The sequence below is a fragment of the Amphiura filiformis genome, chromosome 9, assembly GCF_039555335.1.
Source record: "Amphiura filiformis chromosome 9, Afil_fr2py, whole genome shotgun sequence".
Classification (NCBI taxonomy): domain Eukaryota; kingdom Metazoa; phylum Echinodermata; class Ophiuroidea; order Amphilepidida; family Amphiuridae; genus Amphiura; species Amphiura filiformis.
Window position 1 is genome coordinate 24,607,208 of NC_092636.1, and position 19,170 is coordinate 24,626,377.

At 36.1% G+C, this 19,170-nt stretch overlaps 1 protein-coding gene across 2 annotated transcripts in view; it reads right to left on the reverse strand.

Annotated features, from left to right (window-relative positions):
- The window catches only part of LOC140160777 (centrosomal protein of 104 kDa-like), a 49,784-nt gene that overhangs the window by 20,339 nt on the left and 10,275 nt on the right, over nt 1–19,170 (reverse strand). Inside the window, exons 2-9 of one of the 2 annotated variants that reach the window (XM_072184073.1) lie at nt 14,387–14,630; nt 13,487–13,707; nt 11,377–11,552; nt 10,518–10,627; nt 9,711–9,766; nt 5,230–5,385; nt 1,308–1,334; nt 169–401 (exon numbers count right to left, since the gene is read on the reverse strand). In XM_072184073.1, coding sequence (XP_072040174.1) covers nt 169–401; nt 1,308–1,334; nt 5,230–5,385; nt 9,711–9,766; nt 10,518–10,627; nt 11,377–11,552; nt 13,487–13,707; nt 14,387–14,591 — 1,184 coding nt within the window. In that variant the 5' untranslated portion in view covers nt 14,592–14,630. The remainder of the gene's footprint in view (nt 1–168; nt 402–1,307; nt 1,335–5,229; nt 5,386–9,710; nt 9,767–10,517; nt 10,628–11,376; nt 11,553–13,486; nt 13,708–14,386; nt 14,631–19,170) is intronic. The other variant, XM_072184074.1, reaches the window with a different exon arrangement.

Consider the following 19,170-nt stretch of genomic DNA (forward strand, 5'->3'; position numbering starts at 1 on the left):
CAGATTGCTGTTAATTTAATTCTCAACCAATTTCAACAAATGAGGTCTTAAATCAGAGCTAAAGAGAAATTGTATTAATTTTGACACATTTGTCTTTGTTTAGGATATGCAGGGGGTGAACATAACTGGCACCTTAATTATTTTGCGCACTGTTTAGAGAAGACTTACTGTCTGTGAGTTGGTAGTGGTCTGTCATCTGCATAGTTGGCATTTCTTACAGTCGGCGGTGGCTCTGGACTTTGTTTCTTGGCAACTTGTGTTGGAGATGTTGCTCCAGGGTCTCTATGAAGAGATGGGTTATGCAGAAATGGTGGGCTAGAGTTTTGGTGAGGCGGTGGGTCTCTTCTTGGGGTGCGTTGATCCTTGGATATAGACAGATCTTCAATTGCTTTCTTGTCATGCTGTTTATAAATAAAACACAGTTATTGTATTTACGCCAAAAAGGTTAGACAAAGGAAGTCCTACTCCCTATAGACCTTTCAAGTTGAAGTTTTCCTAAGTTTGTTATGGATGACCCCGTTTACAATTCTGGGTCATCAACGCTAACGCAACTATTACGTCTGAACACAAATCTGCGTGAAAGACACAATCAAGCATTGGGTATCTATATTGATATTTATATTGCGAAGACCACACAAAGACCAAATCAAATGTGCCACAGACGACAAACATCTGCATTTTTCTTTCTTTCACTGTCACATTGTGAAGTGCTAAATAGTGGAAGTGTTAGTTCAATACCTTTAAAAAATATTTCTCTGTGATGACTCATGTTGATTTCGGCTAAATATGTTGTATTTTCACTCAAAGGGTAGGTGATTCCACTTGATTCATTGAGCACCAATTTGACCCCCTAGCTTACTGAATAAATACTTCGGTTTTCCGATCTTTTCCAATCTTGATTTGAAAAGGTCTATAGCCCCATGTAATTATATGCCATAGAATTATCAATGAAATCCGTACATCCCCCTATGGAAAACATGACCATAATCTCCCACACAAGGGGTGTAAATTTCAAATGGAGTCACCCATTCAAGTAACCCTGCTTGGAACTCACACTCCCTATGTGCAGAATATTAAGGCCATGTCTTCCATAGGGGGTATATGGATTTCAAATGGAATAGCCCATTTAGGCTCTTGTATCTTGTAAACTATCTATTTTGGAGTAAGTTGGGGGATGAGGATGTGGACCACGAAGTTCCCCTTTAACTTAAGTATACCAAAATGAAATTAAGCAAAAGAAGCAAATAGCAAATACAAATAAATTAAATTAAATGAAAATAAAACAACATAAAAGAGCATGCACTTACATATTTATTAGGAGGCCAAAACAAACTCTGTAAAATGGTAAACAAAAGCAGGGTGCAAACACAAAACATTATAATGCATTACAACAGAAAGCATACAAAAAACACAAATCAGGGCCTCGATTTCGTCTTGCTTTGTGAGAATCAAAAATCCATCATCGCTGCATGATACAATGAGAGAAGTTGATTGTCACAACCGAATCTTACGAAAATCGTTACGAGAATCGATTCTATGATTCTCGTTGAAATCTAGGCCCTGCTAATGAATGAAATTAAGAGGATTAATTAAACAAAAATCAAAGCAGAAAGAGAGTCTTGTGTATGAAAAAAAAAATATATATATATATATATATATATATAACTTAGGACGAAACAGTCTGTAGTGAACCAGCATGAAATAATTTGTTTCTTCTAATTTTATGTATATACAACTTCATTTAGCTATGAACATAAAGAAGTTTAAAACATTTTAAAAATGATATTAAAATTTACAAATAAATGCACTGACCACACTCTGATATAAGCCCATATCCTAAAGATGTTTCTTCTTCTTCTTCTTCTTCGGTTGAGTCGGCATACTCAGACTAATTGCTGTATGTTCGCCAACTTTGCAAAGGTTTCAGAGGAATTGGACTGTCAGAGATACACGATTCTTACTAGATGTTTGTTCTGTTTTGAGTCTTCACTTTTCTTGGTTGCTTTGGTTTCAGTTTGGTTTGTCTTGGTTACTTCAGTTTCTTTGGTTTCTTCTTTGTTTGTTACTTCAGTTGCTTTGGTTTCTTCTTTGCTTGTTACTTCAGTTGCTTTGGTTTCTTTGCTTGTCTTGGTTACTTCAGTTGCTTTGGTTTCTTCTTTGCTTGTTACTTCAGTTGCTTTGGTTTCTTTGCTTGTCTTGGTTACTTCAGTTGCTTTGGTTTCTTCTTTGCTTGTTACTTCAGTTGCTTTGGCTTCTTTGCTTGTTTTGGTTACTTCAGTTGCTTTGGTTTCTTTTTTTTTGTCTTAGTTACTTCAGTAGCTTTGGTTTCTGTTTGTCTTGTCTTGGTTACTTCAGTTGCTTTGGTTTCTTCTTTGCTTGTTACTTCAGTTGCCTTGGTTTCTTTGCTTGTCTTGGTAACTTCAGTTTCTTTGGTTCCCAATTTGTACATTCTGCTTTTGAAGATGTCTAATGACTTGGCTTCCCTGGTTTCTGAGTCCAGACTGTTCCATTCCCATGATGCTCTTGGGAAAAGGAGTGTTTATACACATCCTTTGTTGGGTACATTTGATGAAGGTTTGTGCTACTTCTGTTCCGTGTTGCCACCCCTGTGGTCTCAGCCTTTTGGAAGTGTTGTTCTGCCTTAATTCCGACTAGCCCGTTGATGGTCTTGTACGTCATAGTCATTCTTGCTTTCTGCCTTCTGACTTCCAGGGACTCCCATTCCAAGTCCTTCAACATCTGAGTCACGCTACTCTTTTGTTTGAAGTCACCTTTGCAGAATCTGGCTGCCTTTCTCTGCACTCCCTCGACCCGATTGACATGTTTCTTTTTGAATGGATCCCATGCACAGCTACCATATTCAAGGATGGGTCTAACAAGTGTTTTGTACGCTGTTTCCTTTACTGCTAGGGGACAAAACCACAAGTTCCTCCTTAGTACTCCCAGCACTCTGTTTGCCTTGCTGACTGTCTTGTCTATGTGTACATCCCAACTGAGTTTATTGTCAAACTCCACTCCCAGATACGGATTTGATTGTACTTCCTCAAGTTGTTGGTTACAGAATTTGTAGCTCAGGTCTGGAGGTTGCTTTCTGTTTGTGAACTTCATGATGTAGCACTTGGATGCATTGAATTCCATGGCCCAGTTGCTCTGCCATTCTTCAAGGAGTTTGAGATCTGCCTGCAAAGTTGCAAGCTCCTCTTCTGTATTTCCAGATGCATATACTACCACACAATCGTCCATAAACAGACGAGCTTTGTTGTGTAATTTGCTTGGTAGATCGTTGATATATATGAGGAACTGTAGTGGGCCTGTGACCGTGCCTTGTGGTACACTGGATGTAACTCTCTTTGGTCTTGATTCAGCACCATTGCACACTACTTTCTGAGTGCGCTCAGTTAGAAAGTGTCTGATCCACTGCAAGATGGAACCCCTTATTCCGTAGTGCTCTAGCTTTCCTAACAATCTCTCATGAGGCACTTTGTCAAAAGCTTTGGCAAAGTCCAGTATTGCCATATGGATGGTTTCACCTTTCTCCAGGCTCTTGGCTATGTCATCTATTGTTAGGATCAGTTGAGTCTCGGTGGAGTGCTTTGACCTAAATCCATGTTGGTTGTCAACCAGGACTTCATGGTGTTCCAGATGTTTCATCACATGAGAGTGGACTATGTGCTCAAGCACCTTGCATACCACACTGGTCAGAGATACCGGTCGGTAGTTGCTCGCCTCAGTCTTCGGACCTTTTTATAAATCCCACACACGTTGGCCTCTCTCCACTGCCTTGGTACAAAGCCTTCATTGATTGAGGTCTGAAATACATCAGTCAGCATTGGTGTTAACTCTACTGCTACCATCTTCAGAAACCAGGGGCATAACCCATCTGGGCCCGGTGCTTTGTTGTCTTTCAGCTCCTGCAGTTGCTTGAGTACCCCATTTTCAGTGATAATCAACTGTGCGATGGAGGCGTTGGTTCGCCATCAAGTCTAGGAATATTGGTTTTGTCTTCTTGGGTAAAGACTCCAGTGAACTGTTTATTCAGAACTTCTGCCTTTTCCCTGTCATCTGTTATGATCTTATTGCCATCTTTCAGATCGCCAATTCCCACAGACTCTTTCTTGAGTTTGTTTATGAAGGACCAAAATGCTTTCGGTCGTCCGTCATGTCACTGGTGAGTTTGTCTCTGATAAAATCACGCCTGGCCTTATTTAAGGCTCTCCTTGTCATATGACAACACTCTCTGTAGGCCTTCCAGTCACTGTCTTTATGGGTTATCTTCGCCTTATTATAAAGCCTCTGCTTTTTCCTTGTAAGTCTCCTCATGGTTCTGTTGAACCAAGGTAATTGCCTCCTGTTTTACTCCTCTTGGTGGGGATGTGATCTTGCATTATTCTTTTAAGTTCACTCTCCAGGTAGTCCCACTTTTCTTGAACTGAATTTTCCGCCTTTTCCTCATACTTTTGTTGAAGGTCTGTGAGTTCTTTCTTGATTTTATCTTGGTCAGCTTTGTTCCTCTGATATACCAATCGAGATGGTGCTCCTTTTCTCTGGACTATCAGGTTTAGTTGGACATCCACTCTATGATGGTCACCTAAACCAACTTCCACTGATACCTCATTGATGATACTTGTATTATTGGTTAGCACCAGGTCCAGAATGTTGTCTCCTCTGGTTGGTTTATCTACGAACTGTTCTAGGCCATTATAGTTTCCATAATTTCTCAAGAGTTAGTTGCCATGCATTGTATATACACAATCATATTAGACAGCACAATATTCAGGATTGGAAAAGGTGGGCAATTCAGGAGGCTACTTCTTGGGAAATTGTGACTTTTGTAGGAAAATTTTTGCCTTCCAAAGAGGTATACCTAAAAAATGTTACTATATTTGGGAAGAATTTTGGCTGATCTTCTCCAGAAATTAAAAGTCTTTTCCAGAAATGAACACTTTCTTTACCTTTTTTTTTTATGCAGATGTGAATTGCTCATCCAAAACATAACCTCAGGTCATATCTGATTTAGGGTTAACTCTAGCGCTAACCCAAAACCCTATCCACAAACGCCGATATTCCCCAAAGGGGATGTTTTGGATAAGAAATTTCCCATTTGCATATTTATACCTATATCTCATTTTGAAGTACCAACTTGGTACTCAGCAGTGACTCTCATATTACAAAACTAATACCACTTTAAACACAAGTCAGCAAACAAACAATCCATGCATAATGACTGACCTTTGACATTTCTAATAGATCATGTAATTCCAGTTGTTTATATATCTGTAGTCTGTACTCATCCATCTGAATCTTCTTGACCTTAGCCAGGTCATAGTCTTCCGTCTCTATGGCTCGCCTCTTCTCTACTTCATAGCGACCAAGTCTCTCTCCAACCTGTAAAGTACACCAAAACATTTTAAGTCAAAAAAAATTCCTGTGAGGCTATCAACATCTTACTGATGTCAGAAAAAGTCAATTGACTTGCTTCAATTCTTGATTATATATAGAATCCTGTCATCTGATTGGTTAAAAGTGGGGGCATTGTTTTAACTATGCCCTGTATTTGAAAGAATTTCATCAAAAAACTATTGACGGGTCATGGAAATGAACTATTGACCGGTCACATGCTTTTGTAATTTAGTTTTAGTGTCTTTAAGAAATTGCTTTTGTGTGCAGTATATCATAGACCTAACATAGACCCTATAAAGAAGACGTTATTCTTTAACTTTGAATAAGCCCTTTCGCAATTCCAGAACAGAGTGCATTGTGGGTAATATCCATGAAAAGAATTGGAGATAAACACGTCGACTCGTGCAGTATATTTAAATGGGAGTGAACTTTGCACTTTTAAAAAAATGCTACCTACTTGTGTTTTTCACATTTTTTGGTCCAGATGTCTTCTCAATACTTTCATATACTAGCAAAGTATTGATTGTGATTGTTTCAAATGGCTAATCTTGTAAAAGACATGAAAAATAACGGTGGATTCCCTATGAGTCGCAGTTCATTCACACGGCCGTCAATGGGGGAGATTGGTTCTGTTTATCTCTCGTCGAAGAACTGTGTGACGATGTCTGAGCATGCGCAGTTGCAATTTTCCGAAATTGCGAGAGGGCTTATTCTTGACTTTGAATTCTTGACTTTGAATTATTTACTTTGAATTATTTACTTTGAATTCTTTACTTTGAATTCTTTACTTTGAATTCTTTACTTTGAATTCTTCACTTTGAATTCTTCACTTTGAATTCTTTACTTTGAATTCTTTACTTTGAATTCTTCACTTTGAATTCTTTACTTTGAATTCTTTACTTTGAATTCTTTACTTTGAATTCTTTACTTTGAATTCTTCACTTTGAATTCTTCACTTTGAATTCTTTACTTTGAATTCCTTACTTTGAATTCTTTACTTTGATTTCTTTACTTTGGATTCTTTACTATGAATTCTTTACTTTGAATTCTTTACTTTGATTTCTTTACTTTGGATTCTTTACTATGAATTCTGAGCATGCGCAGTTGCAATTTTCCGAAATTGCGAGAGGGCTTATTCTTGACTTTGAATTCTTGACTTTGAATTATTTACTTTGAATTATTTACTTTGAATTATTTACTTTGAATTATTTACTTTGAATTCTTTTCTTTGAATTCTTCACTTTGAATTCTTCACTTTGAATTCTTCACTTTGAATTCTTTACTTTGAATTCTTCACTTTGAATTCTTCACTTTGAATTCTTTACTTTGAATTCTTTACTTTGAATTCTTTACTTTGAATTCTTTACTTTGAATTCTTTACTTTGAATTCTTTACTTTGAATTCTTTACTTTGAATTCTTTACTTTGAATTCTTTATTTTGAATTCTTTACTTTGATTTTACTTTGGATTTTTTACTTTGAATTTTTTACTTTGAATTCTTCACTTTGAATTCTTTACTATGAATTCTTTACTTTGAATTCTTTACTTTGATTTCTTTACTTTGGATTCTTTACTATGAATTCTTTACTTTGAATTCTCTACTTTGAATTCTTCACTTTGAATTCTTCATGTTGAATTCTTCACTTTGAATTCTTTACTTTGAATTCTTTACTTTGAATTCTTTACTTTGAATTCCTTTTCAAAAATGCAAAACATTTTAACTCTCTGAATGCATATTTCCATTTTTGAAGAATGTGTAGTCAACTAGAATTACAACAGTCAATAATATTTTTCAAAAACGAATAGAAAGGTAACAATGATGCTAAGGCTGGTTACCCGCCCGAGAATACATTAAACAAGCAGGAAATACTCTGCCCGGGTACCCGAAATTCAAAAAAAAAAAAAACGATTTGGTAGTGTCCATGGTCCTAGACCTAAATGCTAGGATCATTCATGGTTGACCTAAAAAAAATTAAAAAAATTTCAAGAGGTTTTGTATTTTTAATATGAAAATTGATAATTTGTATTCATGTCATAGTCTATTAATGATTTCAAAATGCATTGAATTTGAATGCATTTTGAAATCATTAATAGACTATGACATGAATACAAAGTATAAATTTTCATATATTAAAATACAAAACATCTTGAATTTTTTTTTTTTTTTTTTTAGGTCAACCATGAATGATCCTAGCATTTAGGTCTAGGTCCAGGGACACTACAAAACCAAAAATTAAAAACTTTAAAAAAAATTTAAAAAATTTATTTTTATTTTTTTATTTCAATTTCGGTATTCAGTTTACCCGCCTGAAAAATGCGCTGGTACCGGGTACAAAATTACCGAAAATGCCAGGCCTAAATGATGCATGGTGTTTTATATCAGGATGACATTCAAGTTAATCGAGTTATTAATCAGAGCGTGTGCTAATTGGAAGAGGAGACGAGAAAATGCTTTCACATGGTATAGAGACCAGCACAATGTTGAAATTTTAATGAAGCCGGATACACCTAATAGATTAACCCCAATGCCATGTATAAAAGCTCATAAACATGATAAAATGCTTGGAAGGTTAATGAGGTGGAACTTAACTGGTTAATATAACGATTTAATGAAACAAGCTTAGCTTACACAAAAATAGGATACCATGTTAGAACATGTCTCTCTAAAATAAAAACAAAAATCATTAACTTTATACTATTTCTTTTTTATGCGCATTTTGTGACGCATTCAACCGGAATTCAGTGGCGTTACTAGGGGGCAAGGGGGGTGGCAATGTGCCCTGGGCGCTACCACTAGGGGGATGGCAAATCGGCCTCAGATCCTGGGGGATGGAGGGAGAAATCCATCCTCCAATATTTTGCCAGTGGGTGGTCCATACAATCACCCCCCCCATGTTGACACCTGTATGTGTTTTTTTTTTACCTAATTAACCTCATATTTGCCCATTTTAGCCCCCAAAGCCCAAATTTTTTCGTGCTACACACAAATTTATTCCACTTTTGCACAATATTTCATCAGTTTAGCTTGAAAGTGGCAACATTTTTAGCATGCTTTGCGCGGATTTGTACCATTAACTTATTCTGTAGCCCAAAAGTGCCGGATTCACTATATTTCAAGAAATTTTATCGAACCCCATCCCTCCCAATGTCAAAAAGAAATCTATGCCACTGATTGAACCCGCCATTCCCACACACCCGCATATAAGATATTCTCGGGTGGGGGAGTAGGGATGCCAATTTTGTTTCCTGTCCCAGGCGCTACCAACCCTAGTTACGCCACTGCCAGAATTAGTCGGGTTATGTGTTTTTTTAATGTCGAGCATTATCTAGGGTATCAACAGTAGCTGAAATTACAGAGCAAAACATGCATGACACCTGTTACCAATTGTCAACATTTTGTCAATGAATTGTGCCGGTCACTTTCAGGAAAGCTGGACTGAACAAGAGCAGATGTTCACCACCTTCATCATATACTGCTGCTTTACAATAATTAAAACTGGTCTTCTCAGGAACAACGGAAGAATGCCTTTGTAAATTAAAGCTATTAGGAAAAAAAGTCCAGGACCAGCATGTAACGCAATATAACATTTTCAAGACCTTATCAAAACCGATATAGCACCCACAAACAGTTTATCATTTGTATGAGTTACGTAGCCATTAAGGCCTACGCTAGAGAAGATGACTCATTGCCTGTCATGGACTTATTGTTATCGAAAGAAGTCCATTTATTATTCAAACATCGTCATGTCACTGATTAATATCCCCAGCTATAAAATATCTGGCAAACAACGGTTTTATTTTTCAAATACACTGTAAAAATATGTGCTGTATTTGTATGGAAATTTTCTGAAGTAAAGTTGCTGGAAGCCCCCCTCCCCCTCCCTCACTCAACTTTCAGTTTGGTATGGTAGGGGTGCGAACTTTGGGAACTAAGAACTGACTTCTCTTTTTAAAGAAAATGGGGGCTTCGGACTATTTTAGCAGGTTTGGGGCCAAGTGAACTGAAATTGGGCCAAATTAGACGCTGTGAAAGTGGCTAAAGAGCTTTTGAATTTTGGGAGCTAATGAACTGAACTCTGATTCCCATCTTCGGAAATACTGGAGGGCCTGAAAAAGACACTTGACCACCCACTGCACATTCCTGCAGTACAGTTACGTGTCAGGACTGGAACTGTTCCGTTACATAAATTTGTCATATTCCTATTGTAAAGTTTACGTAGTTCAAGTAACATTTGTCACCCCTGAATTTATTACACTGTAAATAACTAGTTTATTAAAGCCATAATGTGTGATTTGCTCCGTTTTCTTACCTTTTGCAAATCCACTATTGCTTGTTTTAATCTCTTTGCTATATCATACTGCTCCTCTGTAAGAAACACAAAAAAAACATAAATTTTTTCATTTTTTTATCACGCTTTTATCTTGTAAGTACCAGACCTTTGCAACAATAATAGAAGTCATCTATATTATTATGTAGTAAGAGTTAAGTTACTACGAGGTTTATGATGTAGTATAGGCTTACACCTTGGTTGCAGAATGTTATTATGTATCCTATGTATCCACAGCATTTCTAGGTGGTATATAACAGGCTTGATTTGGGTTCCATGCTACTTTTCAATTCCAGTCATTATCAATAATCTATGAATGAATCTAGTAACTTAGGCCTAAAAAAATAGTTTGATTGGTGTAACATAAAAAAAATTAGGGTATGTTGGTCGGCATTAAAAAAAAAATTTACACACATTTTTAGCTGTAAATTGCGTAAATTGGAACTTTAAAAAAAATTTAATTTGAATTTTTTAAAAATTTGTTTGCAAAAATATAAGAAAAAAAGTCTAGGGTCGGGCCTATTTTTAGGGTCGGTCGGGTTACGCCAATCAAACTATTTTTTTAGGCCTTAATAGATATTCATGGCATGCCTTGTACAGGAAATGCAATTTTTGTAATCATCAAAAAAATCTGGATTCTTTGAAAGTTACTACCCTGTAACTTGCAGCAATAGACCTTTCATGTATTGTATTATCAATGTCATCTGATCTTGCTAATGTATTGATAGTCCAGTCATCATGACTTTTGCAAATAAGTTTGTTTACTCAAAATCCAAACATAATACTTACGGATGACCGCTTCGTTTTTTCGAGTGTCCAGTTTCCGTATAATTTGAGCAACTTCTGGATCCTGATACATATCGAATGCCAAATCATCCATGGGTGATATGAAATCAGGTCTGCAAAGAAACAGAGAGACAAAAAGTTAAATGTTAAGTGCTTTCATCACTTTCAGTGTACTTTTGTACTGTTTTCCTGACATTTTTGTGCCTACATTGGTTGTTTGGTTTGTTGTGTCTGTTTATGTGCACAGCCATTTTCATCACTTGTTCTAGTGTACTATTGTATTTCCATTGATCCTTGTTGTTTTTGCAGGTTTAGCACTTTTGTGAGCCTTGCAACTGGCAATTTTTGGCTATCGAACTTTACCTACTTCTAATGCCTACATTTGCTGTTTTGCCCCCCCCCCCCCCGCCTACCCTCCTGGCTGTATTTTACTTGTTTCCCCACGTCAAGTTGGTGTACCTTGCTCTTTTTCTTTCTAAATGTCAAAGTTGCATATATACAATGCTCAGGGCTTCACACATTTTGGACCAGTTATATACCTAGCATTTATAAATGGACGCACATACAACTACAAGCACCAATTATCATGAACGACAGAAGTTTGCTTGATAAAGTACATGCATCAAGTTGACTACATTTAGTTGTAGCAATTCTTTCTTTTCATTGTAAGAAAACCTATGAAATAGAAGGCATTCTCTGAATGAAACATTACAAATAACTTGTCCTGTAAGTATTAAATATTAAAATTGACTACCCCCAATATCAACTGCTAATGTTCATATGTTAACCATTAACCATGGTTTCCGAATTTGACAACCCCTTCTGGGGGAAGCAAATCACAGATTGTCCATTATGTACTCACTTGTTAACAGCACCAACTACAGCAGGATCAACTACTTTGCCCTCGTTATCTCTGAAGGTACTCCCAGGTGGCATGTATTGGTTGATGACATTGTTGACATCTCTAGGGTCTACCGTGCCAGTTTCACTGTTTTCAGTCATCTCGTCACCAATGACATTGATGGCTACGATACCAGCCTACATGTACATGCAAGAAAAGAAAAAAGGTTACTTTACACATATACTAGAATATGTAGAGTATATATATAAATTGACTGTGCTTTTGGCTATATAGTTTTTAAGAAAAGTAGGTTGTTTTACACATATATTAGAATATGTAAACAGTATCAGTACAATTGACTGTGTGTGCTTTTGGTAAGTTCAGTTAGTGCTAATTTCAATAGATGCAACTTCCCATCACAAGCATTTATACAAAGGGCTGAAATCCATATGCTCATAACAGCTGCATTGACACAATGATGTCACTTAGGCCAAGAAAAAAAAATTGTTTGCTTGCCCTCAATTGAATTTTAACAATTGGAATCGGTCGGTCGTGATTTCTTCTTTTTTTTTTTTTTCCTTTTTTTTTAATTACTAGGAAACTCTATGTTTGTATTAATTAAGGCTCAAAATATGAAAAATCAGACAATTTTGGTGTCAAAATGAATCAACTAACATTAGAAAACAACTAAAATGTTGAACACAAGCTCTAAAATACTTTTTTTTAAATCTTCAGAATGCAAAAATTTAAAAAGAAAAAAAAAACTTTTTTCAGGAATTTCCAAAAATAGGGTCAGTATTCTTTTGTACAGTAAATAGAAAAAAAAACTTTTTCTGATTTCCAAAATTAGGGTCGGTCGGTTGAGGGCAAGCAAACATCTTCTTTTTTTTGGGCTTACTACACTAGGTAAAAAAGCCCTAAAATTGCAAAACAATATCACTACGCATAATAATGGTAACTCCACTGTTGAACTCATCCACTACACATCATAATATATATACAGAGTGTTTAACATTATATAAGTTTTAAAGATAAAAGGCTGATCAATATGAAATGAAAGACAAAAATCTTTCATTGACAATTCTAGCTCCAAATGTGACTAACTCTTGACTTCACTATGGCTCTTGAAAGTCCACCTTGAGTCCATGTTAGTTTTTAAGGAAAATAGCAATCAAACTTCTAAATGAGTGTGTTGCTTAGACTAGTGTCTGACCGATCAGGTCCCTATCTGAATCGGCCGATTGGCCGGTCAATTCCTCTTTGATCTGCCGATTCGATCATAGATTACCAATTCCCCAATTGTAAACAATGGCTGCCATCGCCATGAGTAAATTTCACCTGTTTGTTGAAAGGGTACTTGTACGCAAAGTATTACCATAATTATGTATGCTCTGAGCACAAAAATACACTCCCGTGCTCATTTACAATACTTAATTTGATCATGATTATTCTAAGTTCAATTTACCTTTTCCCCCTGATATCCGAGTCCGTCGAATCATTCGATCGCCCCATTTTAATATTGTGTTTACGTTCAAGTCAGTATTGAGTTTTGCACACGGCCCGTAGCTCTCTCCAATCTGACACGCACGTGTGTAACCCGGAAGTAAGAACTACAATTCTACATGTGCATGCGGGGAATTACCTGATTATCTCAGCTGCGTGCCTGAATCACGGTATGATTTTATATATGTTTATCGCCTACAAAGCTTGTTCTTTTGCTAAATTTCGCTTGATTTAACTAGTCTAATTCAAAGAAATATACCAATAAATGAATACTTGTTAAGCTTCAACAATTACTTTCATGATATTGGGTGATCGGTGCATTACATCGGCGGATGAAGGAAAAATCGGCCGATGCAGATCACTACCGATAAGCTAATAATCGGCCCGATTCGGAAGCTACCGATCTGATCGGTCAGTCTCTAGCTTAGACTAGAATTCCAGTGGGCCTGGATATCACTCAGATTTGCACTGAAATTTCACTCAAATTTGCATTTGGTTTAGAATTGAACTGGAGTTAAGGCTACTCTTACAATTTATAAGCTTGTACCACAGCAAAAGTAATACCAAATTTAATAAGGATAAGTTTTTTGAGACACCCTGTATAAACATCTTCCACTCACTCACTCACCTGATTATACAAGTTGTATTTATTGACATGATTCTTGTGTATAACAAGTCTGAGATATCTTCCAACCGCATCTACATGGACTGATTTCAGTTCCCTGGCTTTGAATCCAGTCTTCTCATTGTCCGCCATTGCTACATATCCTAGACGCTTGTATCTGGTACCATGTAATGTGGTTATATGATCTGGAGGAAGGCTTCCAACATAAAATTCTATTTTTGTTGCTACAAAAGAGGAGAGAGGAAAGACAATGATTTTGGTACATGAATATGGTGCAGTGAACACCAGGCCAGAAAGCAGGGGGGTGGAAATGGGGGTGGAATTTGGAAAAGTATGCAAAAAGTCCCAAAATTTCAGAATTTGCGAGCGTAGCGAGCAATAAAAAAATCAGGTTTTTTACCCTTCTTTGGACAAAAAAAGGTCAAAATTTTGGGAAGAAAGTCCACTTTTCACAAAATTGCCTCCCTCCCCTTGGAAAAAAAGTCCACTTTTTCAAAATCAGCACCCCCCAAATGAAATCCTGCGTACATGCCTGGTGAACACTGTGTCTAAAATATCGTTGTTGGGCAGGGAAAACCTCCTATGTGATTGTGGCCCCTGAACATGTTTAAAACAAAACTGTCAAAAGGTTACATGGGAGGTTTTGCTTCAAACATGTTAGCTGTGATATTTTTGGGTGCAAAAACAAATTAAATTTGTTTGTGATTTTTTGCTCTGGAAAAGCTGTACAACATGCAGCTTCCAAATTCGCCATTCTGATCATGCAGATCTTGATCACTGGCACCATCAGTTAACTTGATCAGTGAAATGGTTCATTTAAAATTCAGAATTGAGCATGCTGAACAAGTGACAATACAGCATTAGGTGTGCTAGCAGTGGTCAGTAGATCTTTGTTTAACTTACCGATTAAGAATTGGTGGGCTAAAATTTGCAGTTTCTTAATTCTGATCTTCTCATCAAATGCCAGAATGATCTCCTGAGGGTAAAGACAGAATCGTGACGACTGCCATCCCTTGACCAGGGGATTGTGTATCTCCAATTCCTTCATGTTATACCCTTCATCCGTGCTGCTAGCATGGATCGCGGTGAAGGGGACTTTGTGCGGCATGATTGTAATCCTTGAGACTCCTTGGACGATTCAGAATTCCTAAAACAACAATAACATAAACAATGACACTAAAGTTTAGAACAGTAATAATTGATATTTGTGTTGTGATAAGACATGGTGAGTTGCTTGTTGGTAAAAATGTGATTTTGAGACACTGCTCTATTAACTACCCCCTAAACACCCATAATATTTTCCATTAAAAAAATTATCAAAATGCAGAAATTCCATGCCATATCAATACTTCTTAGATTTACATGTGACATGATATGGTCCATGGAGCTAAAGGCGACAAATTGTGCCGTATTTTTCCAAAGATCATCTCATATGAAGTAAGCTGAATGCGATCTGTACTTTTGTAACATTCCGATCGCTTTTGATTACCTATTATCGGCGAATTTGATTGAAAACACATGAGTTCATGTTGTGTAAACATAATTAGCATAGACAGAAATGAAATTACGATGCAATACAATGCAATTTGAATGCGCAGCAGATCTATAGAAATAAGGTTACCCGGTTTTATGCAGAATTAGACCACGTCTGGGGGGCACTGTGAATTCACAGACTCCTCTGAATTCAGCTAGAGATCCGGTCTGTAAAATCACACACCCTGTGATTTCACATACTTTTCACTTGTTTCAATCTTGGCAGCAAATAAAACACATGAAAGGCAATCTGTTTGGTACATTAGATATACATGTAGTAATTAAGCTTTTTTGCTTCAAGTTCAAATTCATCCAGGTGTAAATTAAAATTCTATCTCACCTCAATTTTTTTAAAGCAAAGCAAAATGATGCAATATTAAGCAGAAATATTCGAAAAACTTGCAGCATAACTATGTTCACTGTTTTTACAAGATATATTTGTAGCACTAGTACATAGGAAATGTTGAACTTTAAACCATAATATAAGCAACAGCATACGTACAATGTAAGCACCTTGTAACAAAACTAGCTAAAAATGCAGTAAGAAGAGTATTTAAATTGAATATGCGGCGTGTCCCACGAACTGATCATTTTTGATGCACGGGTACTAAACCTGCCGTGATCAGCATTTGTTTACTTCTGAATTTCCATTGCTTTACTTAAGGGATCTAATTCTGATATCAAATAATTTTCATTTTTTGAAAATCACAATATAATACAAATTTTATGACAAATTATAAAAATTAGATATTTTTCAAATTTTTGATATATAACACTCCTCGAAGTAAATTATATAAATCTAATGATATATTCTTAAAGTGTATATAGCAGGGAGGAAAAGCCGACGGTCAATTGAAAATTTTGACATTTCATATTGAAGATATGGATTTTTTTCCCAAAAAGACCTTATTTTTTTTGGTGTTTGGGGAAAAATCCATATCTTCAATCTTAAAGGTCAAAATTTTCAATTGATCGTCGGCTTTTCATCCCACCTACATACACTTTAAGTATAAATCATCAGATTTATAAAGTTTACTTCAAGTACTGTTAAATATCAAAAATATCAATTTTAATGATTTGACATAAAATGTGTATTAAATTGCTAATTTCAAAAATCAAAATTATTGATATCAGAATGACATTCTTCGTATTCAGAATGCAATTCGATATGTCTGATGTGCTCTGATGTCCCAAAATAAATACTCTCCAAACGTTCATACCCCAGCCCTTAACAACTTTGGCTACTTTTTGGTGTCATGCTTCACTGATTCCAACACGATTTGAGATAACTCCTGGCTTGGGCATCGTCAGTCTTTCGCATATCGCGGCCAAATCATATCTCGATCACCATTTTACGGAAAGAAGGCAGGGTTTTATGAGGGAAATTATGGGGTTAGTAAAAAACAAAACAACTTTTTGAAAAGAAGTGAAAACAGTTATTCTGCTACTGCTAGCCTGCTAGGAAATTTTTGTCTCAAAAAAAAAAAAAGCAATTTAAAATTTATATTGGAAAAGCAAAAAACAAACCTTCATAAAATCAGCGCCAGCATCACTTCCATCACATAAAAAGATGATCAGATGAGTGGAAAGTGGCAATGAAGGAATTTTTAAAAGAAAAATACATGTCAAATTGCATTTTTCAAGAAATAATATGCCAAATTGCGTCACTCAGTAAAAATTTAAAAACTGTCAAACACGCCTGAAAATTCTTCATACGCAAGTGTAAATCACTGTCAAAACAAGCGCTCGTCATGCTTGTGCGATGCTATAACTAGTGTTGGAGTTCGCACTACTGTCTGTTCAATTAGCTTAGATTCTTGCATTTTTAAGATATTTGAAAAAATAAAACATTGTGGTCAAAGTCATCAAAGAAAAGTGTTAGCACAGCCTTAGACCCAACGTGATTTATACTTTCCAAATTCCAGAGTTCAATTTGTAACCCCATTTCTTTTCAATTTTGGCCTTTTCCGCGATATTTTTATAAAAAGCCGTAGAACGTCGGGTACCATAAACTTTTTTGAAGCAATCCATTTAGTGGAATGGGGACGAATGTCATAATAATTAGATGCGCTGAGATAGTATTTATTCGACCATCCGCATCAGGAAGTATTGTCCAGCTAAGTGGCTATAATTATTTGCCAGTAGGCCTATAAAATAATGTGTGTTGAAAAATATCGAATTGCATTCTGAATACGAAGAATGTCATTCTGATATCAAATAATTTTGATTTTTTGAAATTCGCAATTTAATACACATTTTATGGCAAATCATTAAAAATTGATATTTTTGATATTTAACAGTACCTGAAGTAAACTTTATAAATCTGATGATTTATACTTAAAGTGTATGTAGGTGGGATGAAAAGCCGACGATCAATTGAAAATGTTGACCTTTCATTATTGAAGATATGGATTTTTTCCCAAAACACCAAAAAAAAAAGGTCTTTTTGGGAAAAAAAATCCATATCTTCAATATGAAAGGTCAACATTTTCAATTGACCGTCGGCTTTTCCTCCTGCTACATACACTTTAAGAATATATCATTAGATTTATATAATTTACTTCGAGGACTTCGAAAAAATTTGAAAAATATCAAATTTTTATAATTTGTCATAAAATTTGTATTATATTGTGATTTTCAAAAAATGAAAATTATTTGATATCAGAAAGACATGCTTCGTATTCAGAATGCATTTCGATAGGTCCGAGGTGCTCTCATGTCCCACAAAAAATACTGTCGAAACGCAATAAGCGCTCATTTTAGATCCCTTAAAAATACAAGAATCTAAGCTAATTGAACAGACAGTAGTGCTGGTGTCGACAAAAGCACTTTTGCAGATTGTCGACAAGAGCTTTGCATGTATCGACAAAAAGTAAACAAAACTTTGGCTAAGAAAGCTTAAAAAGTTTAACATCCTAACAAAAATTTACCAAGCAAGGTATTTTCGGGATCTTCGTGACTTTTCGATCTATCGCACGCTGGTAGCATCCAATTCGAAATATGAGCCAATCACAGATGCTGTTTATTTGCGATTTGTCCTTTCACACAATGTTTTTTTCATGTATCTGCATGATTCTGTACCAACTACTGTACACTCGCAACATACGATAGCATAATATTAAATTCTAGAGAGTGCCAAAACAAAATCAGAGAAGGAGACGCAAATTAGGACTAGTTTATCGCTGTAATTTTTACGGGTATTTTATTTTCATCAACTTCGTTTTCGTCGTGTAGGTTGCCGAATTTTGCACCCGGATCAGCGAAAAATTTGACAGGTTTGTTGGACGATTTTGGGAGTTATTAATTAGGCCAGATTGTTGACAGTTGTCGACATCAGCTTTTTAATTTTGTCGATTGTCAACAATGAAAATGCTTGGCGATACCAGCACTAGTTCGCAGCATCGCCATCGGTTTTGAAACGTCAAATGAAAATTGGCTTTGCGATAAAATAAAACAGAAATAAAAGGTTTATTTATACACTGTATAGCTAAAACATGTTTAACCATGATGAGAAAGTTTAATTTGACAAATTCGTAATTTAACCATATACATGTAGCTCGGGTAGTCTAAAAGAAAAGATCGCCCTAAACCATGAAACCTAGCTCGAGATACTCTAGCTAAAATACAGGTTTACATTTACTATACAATGTATTATCTTGCTGTATTTCAGCTAGAGCGCCAGAGTTTTTTTTGGAGAACAATACTATTACGTAAGATGAAGAAGAAACCTGCCTCGGAGCCCGCCCTACTCATTATTACATTGTACTTATTGCAATTTGCCTCCACACATTACGTAATCAACTCAAAGCTTGTGAGGATTAGTGAGTGGATAAGAAATTGACAGCGGAGGATACGAAGGACACACCGATTAGTCCCAAACAAAAATGTTTGGTAGACTCATAACCGGTGCGATCTTACCTTTCCGATGTTGATTAAGATACTTCTTGCATCGATCCCGAGATGCGGAAAAAACCAATAGTCATTTTGTCCCACATAAATGAATAACTAACAAAAACCCCCCGATCCCCCGAGTGGACTCACCCATTCGGTGACGTCACACACGATAATCACCCCTTACATCGGAAAGGTAAGATCGCACCGGTTATGAGTCTACCAAACATTTTTGTTTGGGACTAGACTCAGTACACCGGTCG